Source organism: Motacilla alba, chromosome 2, assembly GCF_015832195.1.
Source record: "Motacilla alba alba isolate MOTALB_02 chromosome 2, Motacilla_alba_V1.0_pri, whole genome shotgun sequence".
NCBI lineage: Eukaryota > Metazoa > Chordata > Aves > Passeriformes > Motacillidae > Motacilla > Motacilla alba.
This window is the reverse complement of record NC_052017.1, coordinates 43515373-43525615: the sequence shown is the minus strand read 5'-3', so window position 1 is coordinate 43525615 and position 10243 is coordinate 43515373. Positions and strand designations below refer to the sequence as shown.

The following is a 10243-nucleotide window of genomic DNA, read 5'->3' as shown; positions in this document are numbered from 1 at the left end:
ATCCCAGCAGATTTTATAGGGACATCCTCATGTCCACCCCTTCTCAGTCAGTTTAACTTCACATAATCAATTGCACTTTGTTGGTTCAGCAAGGGCCTGTTTCACTTCTTTGCTTGCGTAACATGGTGACAAATTGAGGCAACTGTGAATTAAAAGAAAAGGGCAAAACAATCCTATAATTTATTGCAGGGAAAAGGGGAGATTTCCCCTGCTCTTCTTTTTATGTCAGTATTCTTTGACTTCTAGTGATCAGGTGGGTAGTTTATAGGTAATAATAAGTAATAAGTAGGATGTGTTCCTGGTACAGTGCAATTCTTCACAACACAATGTTAGGTCTGGCTTTTTTTACCTACACACAAGGGTGCTTCACAGCCAGGATGCTGTTCCAGTGTAGGATCACCATGTGCACATCTTTGTAGGCACGAATATAATGTGCTGATGTTGGGCATTGCCCTAATGCAGTGTAGGTTTGTGCAGGGGCAGTGGTGAGTCTTTGGCGAGACAGGATACAATCAGAAATCCCTGTCTTCCACTGGTGCCTAATCCCGGCTCGCCGGGTTGATGGCTGGAGTTTGTTTCACTTGTTTTTTTAAGTTGGAGAATTGCAAGGCTGCTTAAAGTTGGGTCACCATTTCCAGGTTGTGCGAAGACTGGGAGCAGCGCAGCGTCTCTCAGCTTTGCAAATACTTTTGGGTAGTTTAGGTATTCTGCCTTTAGATTACCAAGCAAACTGTGCTAGTTAAATGGGAAGCATCTTCCAGTATTTCTTACACAGTATTTTCAGTGTAGTTGCTCTGTGTCAAATTAGAAAATCTCCCTTGCAAAAGTAATACCATGTACAGAAAACAAATGTAATAATATGGACTCTTTTTTCAAAGATCTGAATTTAGTTTTCTGTAACCTTGTTCCCTCTGTCCATCTCCCTCTTTAAATAAAAGCAAAGGTCTTTGTGGGATTGCTTTTGGTCTTGGCAATACCCTTAGGGAATTTTTACTCTCTATCAAACAGTGGTTTCCAGGAGGTTGTTTAGTAATCGATCATGAGGATCACAGGTATCATATTGCGCAGCATTTATCTCACGGTGAAAAAAATGTATTCCCAAAGTGCCCATCCATGTCCATATACGGCCTTGTCATCTTGCCTGCCCCATCACCTCATGAGAAAGCCCCGCATTGCTCTCTGATGCTGAGCAGAGAAACAAATATCCAGGAGAGTCCCTGAAACATTACAATCTTCCAGTTTCCTGAAGCCTGTCGTCCACATTCAGGTTTGTGCCTCGGCACAGCAGGAGTGCATGGGTGGGATGGGGAGAAAGGAGGAGCAATGAGGCCCCCTGAGCCAAGTCTGGGTCTGACTCCAGCCATCATTTAGTAAAGTTGTCATGTTGCTCTGACCAACAGCAACCACTGGGACACTGTCAGCAAGTGGGCACAGCTGGACCAGATGTGCCACTGCTGTAAGTCTCTTTTCTAGTACCAGCTGCGGCTCATCTTGAACAATGGTTAACGCTACACTAACCCTGTCCTGCTCAAACTTCCCTTTCATGCAGCCAAGCATTAAACCTGAGCAGCCAGTGGCAGGGAGCAGCCTGCCCCTCACAGCCTGCTCCTGATGAAGTGAGGAGCGAAAGCAGAACATTGTCCAGCAGAACTGGTGGCCAGAGGTGGGAAGAAGGAGGACAAGACTTCAAAGGACAGAAGCCATTTCACTTGCTGAATGATATAAAAAAGCAATTTGAGAAGCAAAACTGAGAACTGGTCCCACAATAACAGTTCTGGGTTACTCAAAGAGAGAGCATCGATCTGGGCCAATTCAGTCCATGTTCCATATTAATCTCGCCTTGCAGCAGCCTATTTTTAATCCATCATTTAAGCTTCGTTCACCCTTACTATTCCCCTAACACTGTTAGAGTCTGCAATCTAGCACTTGACAGGGTAGGAAAGAATTGCCATTTTTCTCCAACATGCTGTGTTTTCCTTCCTAAGTGGGAAAGGAATGTCCCAGAGAGGAGAAGAGGGTATAAGGAAAGTTGATTCAGTGGCACCAGCAGTCTAAACACACAAGATAAATAAAACAGTGGGGAAGTGGAAATGTGGTCAAAGCCACAGCATTCAATTGGTGGTAGTCCCTAGTCACCAGATTGCAAGATTTTTGATAAATTGAAAGGAATTTTCTGTTCCTCTAAAGGGAGCACTCTACATACCTTCTTTTGAGGTTGTTTGATCTTCAGGGAATAATTCTAGGCTGATTGGGCTGAAGTGTAGCAGCTGTAAGTCCAATGTGTAGTGTGGTTAAAGCACTTATGCAGGAAAAAAGAGCCATTCTTGTCCTTGCTGATGTAAAAGAGTTTTGGAGGTCAGACTGGAAGTGGGACAGTAAAGGGCTCACCCCAGTTACTGCTCAGGCAGTCCTGGAGTCACAGAAAGGATACAGTCCACTTGACAGATGTTTTGCTTAGAAATACCTTTATTTTATAAAGCCACAGTTTGTTCTGTAAAGTTTTACCACACTTATAAAAAAGGGGCTGACAATTCTGAGGGACAAAAGAAAAGCTGAAAACATTTCTTGTAGTTCAGGGTTACACAAAGGTTATATTTATAATATATATATATATTTATTTATAATTTGGAGACGGTAGAGATGAAACTGCAGAACGGGGGCAGCTGTGGGGTCATATTTCAGAGACTTGCTCGTGTCCCACAAAGAGCGTTTCCTGACAGAAGGGGTTCACCAGGACCATCCCGCTGTCGCGGTAGTCGCCGTTCGCTGGGGAGCGCGGCTCGGACAGGTGGTCCTAGGGGAAAAACAGAAGCAGATTGAGCACTTCACACCCTCCACCCTCCACGGGCACACAGGTATGCCTGAATGTTGTGGGCTGTGACTCTGGAGAGACCAGTTTGGTGAGCTGGTTTCTCCTTTTGTCAGGCAGGAGAAGCTGTGAGTGAAAAGTTCCTCTGAGGGTCTGCTGATTCTTTCTCAGCCTGGGGACCCAGAAGTCAAACTTCCAATCCCTTTGGAGCTTTTACATTTCTTGTTTTTGGTTTGTTTGTTTTGTTTTTTTTTTTTTCACTTTATTGACTCATTGCAAGTGTTTCCCATCTCTCAGCTGGACTTGACTCCTCAAAGATGTATTTGCAACTTCTTTTTATGGTTAGAAAGCCACACATATGGGTTCACCTGAGTATGCCCCAGTTCAGTCATATTCTGATCAGGTTTAAATGACTCAGCTTTTGAAGGCCATCCTGTATGGGAATAGCCCTGTATGGGCTGAGCGGCGGTGCTCGGCAGGCCGGAGCGACAACATTTGATTCTGATGTTTGATTCTGGGCAAGCTAGACCAGGTCCTGCCTTAGCTTGAGCAACACGATTGCCAGCAAAGTGGGGTTAATGAAGTGACTGTGACTGTTTGTCTAATCACATCTTAGAGGTTCCTTTATAAACTTTTTTTTTTTTAAATTTAGTCACATGAGCTAGTCAGCCAGCTGATCCGATGAACTCAGACTCTCCATTGTTTCTAGGTTTTAATTATCTTTGAACGGAACTGAATTTGTCTCTGAGGCCAGGGAATAGATTTCTGTCAGTAGGATCACCTGCTCATGTGTGAATAATCCCACCAAACCAGTCAGATCCCTTAAGTAAAGGCTGGTGAGTGTACACCACACCACCACACTCCCCCACATACTGATGTTCTGATTACTTTTGCAGTGGGAGCACTCATTCCCTGAACTGGTATTTGAGAAGTTACAGGCAGCTCCTGAGACATAAATGTACAAAATTTCTTTGTTTTATTAACTTCCACCAGCCTCCTTTTCTTATGCTTGTGGCACATGCACAGTAGACTGACTGTCAGTAACGAGCCAGCCCAAAGGGCTCTCCTTAAGCCATCATGGCATGCCTTGACATTGGCTGTAGGCTCACAAGGAAGAGAAACCCAGGAACAAATTCACCTAGAGGTGGTTAACACCCATCACCACGCAGCAATATGGAACACATCTGCAGTGGCTGGGAATAGGATGGCAATCCAGTTTTGCTGAGATGTTTATGCCACCCAGTACATGTGTAGGAATGAGTCCTTCCCTAAAAGCTGTTCCCCTGAACATGTGCAGGGATTTCAAGGCTTTATTAATATGACTTCCTCTCCCCTCCTCCCAGCACGGCTTCAGTTACAGTTTTCAGACACCAGTTCTGCAAGAGAGGTACCTCTGAAGTCTCCAGTGACTGGATCTCTCTTGGTAACTCTACAGCATGCCTGTTGAAGTAGTCCATGGTAATAGCATTATTCCAATAGCTCAGATTATTCTCTGGGTTAGATGTCTTCTTCTTCCTTCTCATGCAGCAGACTGTCAGCAGAACTGCTGTCAATAGAAACATGCCAAAAATCTGGTTATTTCCTTTCAATAAGGACTCATCAATACCATGGATTTGTACTTTTTGTTACTTAAGGAGAGGGCTGGTGACCTGTGTTCATATGCTTCAGTCTCAGTCAGTCCCAGCTCTCTGCTAGCAAACCCTACACAATTATGTCAGAATCTGGGCCAAGCAGATGAGGCTTTGGGCTTGGCAGAATATGCAGTTTCTACTTTCTTTTTGATGTGAGTGTATAATCTTCAGGATGTGGCTGCCTGATTAATGAAACGCTTTGTTGTTGTAACTGATGGCAATTTAATACCTAAGCAGGGATTTATAGACCCTCTAGGAGAGAGTGCATTCATCAGGGACTGAGATGCTTCTGTGGGGATCTATTCTGCATCTGGTGTGTTCAGAGGCTGCACATTAGCAAGTGGGCAGTGAGAGAAACCTGTCCTATTTCAAACAGCAAATTCATAAATGCCACAGTTGTGTGGCTTCAATACCAAAAGCTTCTGTCCTGAAGTGCCACCAATCCCTGCCTGTGTTGCCTGCCATTTGTAACTTGGATTTTGGTTTGTGACCACGTTCCAACACATCAGCAGCCAGCCAGAGGAACAGATGGGTTCCTGAGTAGGATGAGAGAGGGGTAAGGTGGTGTGGAGATCCTCTGTGGCACCAGTCTCACATACCTTACACTTCCAGGATAGTGTTAATGCCAGAGTTTTCCTGCCTGTCTCCATCCAGCTGTGGGATATGGAATCTACTGATAAGGGCAACCTGTTCCCCCACATTTGCCTGGCCATTGGGTAATGTCTGAGAGTGAGTTGTTTTGTTTTGTTTTTTTTTCTCACCTGCAGAGCACACTCAATCTTTTGCAGTCTGAAATATCTGAACTTAAAGTAGAGCAGTTAGGCAGGACAAAATGACCAGCAAGTGAAACTCCTCATGTTCAGGAGTCTGTCTGATCCCAGGGCCACAGGAATCCCCGGGCCCCAGAAATGCCCAGGTAATTCTCTCCCAGCAGGCAGCTGAACACAGAGCTGGCTGAGTGTTATTTTCTGGAATTGCTTTCAGTTGATTCATCTCTGTTGCCATTCAGATGGGTAATCTTGGCAACTTTACAAGAGACAGGCAAAGCCACAGCAGCAGACTTACTGCTCCCACCGGCCCTCGCTCAGGCAGAAGCTGGGGCGTGTGCAAGGGTTTGCTCAGAGCTGTAATGTGTGAGCTCTGTCTGCTCCCCTTGCACCTGCGGAATTCATTGACCAGTTGTGTTTGTAATCTTCCTGATTTATACAGACAGGTAGCTGTACATGTACTTGCTTCGATTTGTACCTGTGAAATAGGAAATGCCCTGCTGTAAATTCCCTCTATCATTTCTAAATCCCTCATGGTAGAAGAGAAGAGAGAAAATATTCATGAAGCAGGAAAATACATTATTTCCTCAGCTACAGGTAAAATTATGTATTAGAATGATAACTCAGGGGAAAGAAAAAACTGCAGAGAGATCACTGCTGCTATGTATGTTTTGACAAACATTGCAGCTACCCATGTGCCACGGATCTAGTTCCTTATCCCATCTACCACATAAAAATAGCAACACAAAAGTGCAAGGCTAGAGCTCTATTTTTTTAAAAAAAAGAGGATAAACTACTACTACTACTAATATTTAAAAAATCCATGTCTTTCAGTTCAGGCAGTTCTGTCACTAACAGCTTCATTTGCTGACAGGCCAATGATCTGAATCCTGCTGCTGCACCTCATGGCCCCCCAGAACTGCTGAACTGAGGTACAGAACCCCCTCAGAACTGCTCTCCCTGCCTGCGGAAATGCCTGTCCTCCTGAAGGGCTGCACCTTTTATCCCTACTTTGGCTGCTGCCCTCTCCATGTCCCAGCCCAGCCTGCAGACTCGGGAAGACTAGAAAGTGATGCAGGACTTGCATTTAGTCCTCACCACTGCTGGTGAGAGCCAACAGTCCTTGGAGCTTTTCAGTACTCCAGCCACAAGAGATCCATCCCTACGGCACAGAGCATTTCTGAAGGTGCCCGAGGATGTGAGAGCCCCAGTAAAGTCAACTCTGTGCAAATATTTTTTTGAAAGCTTGAGGTTTTACAGCTTACCAAATATTGTGGTTGCTGACAGAGAAGTATTGGATTTGGGGTTTAGGGGCTGAAAAGTCGCTGACACTGAGTTGAGAGAGATCCCAGCTCCTTCCAGCAGGAAATGGCCTGGCCATGTGCAGATACATACAGTAATAATTCTTCCTCTCTTAATTACACTCTTGGCCTCCAACCATGGTGCACATGCAAGAAAATGGATGGAAGAGCATGGAAAAGGTTCCTGAGCTTCCACAAATATGTATTTCAGCAGAAGGATGTTGACCTAAGCATCCTCAATTCAAAGCAGAGGAGACCTCATTTAAGAAGGTGAGTGAGGACAGCAGGACTGGAATGGGGCTAGTCCCTCTTCATCTTATATTAACTGCCCTTTTCACAGAATCATAGAATCATTTAGGTTGGAAAAGACTTTTAGGAATGTTGAGTCCAACCATTAACTTAACACTGCCAGATCCATCACTAAATGATGGCACTAAGTGCCACATCTACCACATAGCATGCCATATTTGGGGCATATTTTAGTGAAATTAATGTAGCCAACAGAGAACCTACGGCTTCCAGAACACTAGGACCGGGTCCAGCTTTGCCAATATTTCTAGATATCCTTTTGTTCCCATAATTAGAATTACATTACAGAATAAACTCTTCCAGACAGACAACTCTGATGGCCAGAGAGGCCGTATTAGGTGGATGAAATACACAGAGGGCAGAGATGGTTTGGAAGGCATAAAGGGCAGTACTGACAACAGCAGAGCTGAAGAGAGAACTAGTAGCTGCACCACTCTGCTTATCTATCCTGGTACATTATGTAGTTAACTCTTCCCTGGTTTTCAAGCAATCCTCTGGTTGCTTCTGTGAGTCAGAAAATCTCAACTAACTTCCCTGTGCCTGCTCAATGTTCAAGTCAAGAGTGAGTGCCATGAGAAGGACATGTCAGTGTTGTCCCTGTGTCAGCCTGAAGCCCCTTGTACAGAGACTGTGACACATGTTAGGAAATATCAGGGGTCTCTGGAGGTTCAGAGATTGTGGAAGCATTTCTAACCCATGTCTTTTCACATGTTAAGGGGCTGGGCTGCTGATGAGCTCCAGCTCTGACAGTGGACATTCTTTGGCCATAGGGCGAGTTACATCTGCATTATCTGTCCCCCCACCTATGACACAGGACATAAAACATCCCGCAAATGGGAGAAACAAGATTCTCACAGATTTACAAGTTTCTAGGCTGGTGGGAACACGCGCATCACCTACTGTCACCCATCTAGCACCTGCACACCAGGAGACTTTCACCTGTTACCTTTAACATAATCTGTATTTAAGATATAGCACATCTCATAGGAAAATTTAAAAAAAATTAAAATTAAAAAAAAGACTGGACATCTCACTTTGGTGCTATAGTCCAGTTGAGGTGTTAGGGCATAGGTTGGACTCGATGATCTTAGACGTCCTTTCCAACCTCATTATTCTGTGATTCTGCAAAATACTCAGCTTTATTTAAGGATACATAATGACCAGATATCCATCCCATTCCCACAAATTTTGTTTCAATGTTTAGTTTCCATTGTAGGGACATGCTTGCATTACTCTTGTGTAAATACCTTCACCTTCAACCATCACTTCCTCCATGTCCTTTTGTCTTTTTTGTTAAAAGCTTCCACTATGCTGTCAGAAATCTCTCTTATATATGTAGGCTTCAGCCTCTTTTTGTGCTACATCATGGCACAAATGGAACTATGTTGTACTTCTCCACTCCTGAGTAATTCCATGTCTTTTTTCTAATCTTCTAGTGGGTTTTTTAAAAAAATATAACCCACTATGATTATGTACCACATTCAATCCAGCTTCATTAATGCAGTGTAATGAGATCATAAATTCCCTACAGTTTTCTGAGTCTTTCCCTTGAACTCACTAAAATATTTTACCAATCTTACACAGCTGCATGCTCCCTTCCCCCGCTTTCCAGCCCCCACACAAAACACAGTGTTAACAGACCTGAAATTGTAAGCACTTAAAAGTCATGCAATATTCAGGGTGAAGGATCTTCATTTACTTCTCAGTATGCCTGCAGATCACAACATAATCTAAGTTTAAAAACCCTTCCCTCAATGACCAAAAGCGCTTTTTTCTGTATTTCTTTCTATTTCCCTGGTTTCCTATACGTAGCAGCACATACTTAGGTGTGATAAAGGTATCAGGATGGATTTGGTTATTGACTACAGCTGCTTACATCTGGAGACAGGAGTCACTCCAGCTCAGCCTGAGTTCACACCTGGGGATTAGGCTCAGGGCTTGGGAATCTCTCTTGCTTCAGACCAGAAAGCAAGCATAGGTTTTGTGATGGAGAAGGTGAGTGAGGCAGTTTTGGAAAGCGTTCCTGTGCTTGAAATGTGAGCTAAGTGAAGTTAGGCCCAAGGCAATTCTTCACATATTCTCTGAGTTCTGCTGATGCCTGTGTTGAGAGGCTCAGCCTTCCTCTCATGTTCTCCTTTGTCAGCAGAACTGACTGGATAAATTGACTCCTGTGCATCTGATTTGCGAGTTCCTGTTCTTCCACATTTTATTGTGTCATTCTCCAGTTACAGTGATGCAAGGACCAGGAGCCCAAGGACTGGAATGGTGGGTTTTAAAATTGCTCATATTGTTCTTGTTCTGCTTTGCAGAGAAAGGCACCTGCACATGTACAACAGCACATGCTCAAAAATGTTCAAGGCTGCCTGAAGGACACCGCAAACCCAACTCAAACTGTGACATGAAGAAAATAATGACATCACTGTTATATATGATTTTGCTATTCTGGGAAAGGGAATGATACAGAATCCTTCATTTTTGCAGCCCTCCCATGGCATTAGCAACATTACTCTCATTATTTATACCATGAAACTGAGCTGCCAAAAGGTGACATGATTTCCCAAGGTTCCTGCAGCAGACATGGTTTGTGCATTCCTACTCAAAGCATTACTCTTCTGGCTAGCAGTTTCAGGGATTTCAGTGGGACTCAGAAATCTGTGCGTCTGTAAAGAAGTATGAATTGTAAGGGTGGGAGGCTAAATCCCAGCTCTTATTTAAGCAGGGGAGTTCCTGAGGCACAGATCTTCAGGCTTGTGTTACAGCCCCTAAGCTGTGCCATCAGCATGGCTGGTGGGACCTGCCAGGTCTCAGTGGGGCTCAGGAATCAGGGCACAGTGAGGCTGAAGAAACACTCTGCTGCTTCCTGCTCTTTGGTGCAAATCCCCACAGCAGGCATGGACCAGCAAGGAAACCCCAGCAGGGTCTGGCCTCTGTGAAGAAAACTGCAGCATCCCAAGCACTTCTCCCACTGGGGATGACAAGCTAAAGGCTCTTGTGGTTGCTCTCTAGCAAGTCACTTTCCCTGCTATAGAAGCTCAAATGCCCAGAGGTTTTCATGTAGCAGGTGCCTGTCACTAGAAAGTGTGACAGCAAGCAGCATGTAGGGATCAGGGAGGAACAGGGACATCTTTGCAGTATCATGATATGTTTTCCCTTCCAAGGATTTTTGGGTAGCACAAGCTGTGCCCAGAAGCCCTCCAAAGAAAGCTTTTCCAGCCTCCTTGTAACTCCCCACACAGAGGAGAGATTATATGGAAAGACACAAGGACTTCTGGCAGAGGAGAGATGCTCCGGTCACTGCACAGCTCTTCAAAGGCTCTGGGAAAGCAGCCCGGAGGTCAGCGAGCTGGCTCGGCTCAGGGGCACCCTCATTAGCAGGACAAGGGAGCTGAGTTAATTGGATTCCTGCAGCTCTGCAGCCTCATGCAC

General features: G+C 44.7%; 1 protein-coding gene across 8 annotated transcripts in view; it reads right to left on the bottom strand.

Annotated features, from left to right (window-relative positions):
- Positions 1–2448: 2448 nt before the first annotated feature.
- TMEM108 (transmembrane protein 108) overlaps positions 2449–10243 on the bottom strand; it is a 161538-nt gene continuing 153743 nt past the window's right edge. For 7 of the 8 annotated variants that reach the window (XM_038162389.1, XM_038162397.1, XM_038162407.1 and 4 more), the window contains 2 exons: positions 4201–4355; positions 2449–2794 (listed from right to left, as the gene is read on the bottom strand). In XM_038162389.1, the coding sequence (XP_038018317.1) occupies positions 2672–2794; positions 4201–4355 (278 nt within the window). In that variant the 3' untranslated portion in view covers positions 2449–2671. The remainder of the gene's footprint in view (positions 2795–4200; positions 4356–10243) is intronic. The other variant, XM_038162426.1, reaches the window with a different exon arrangement.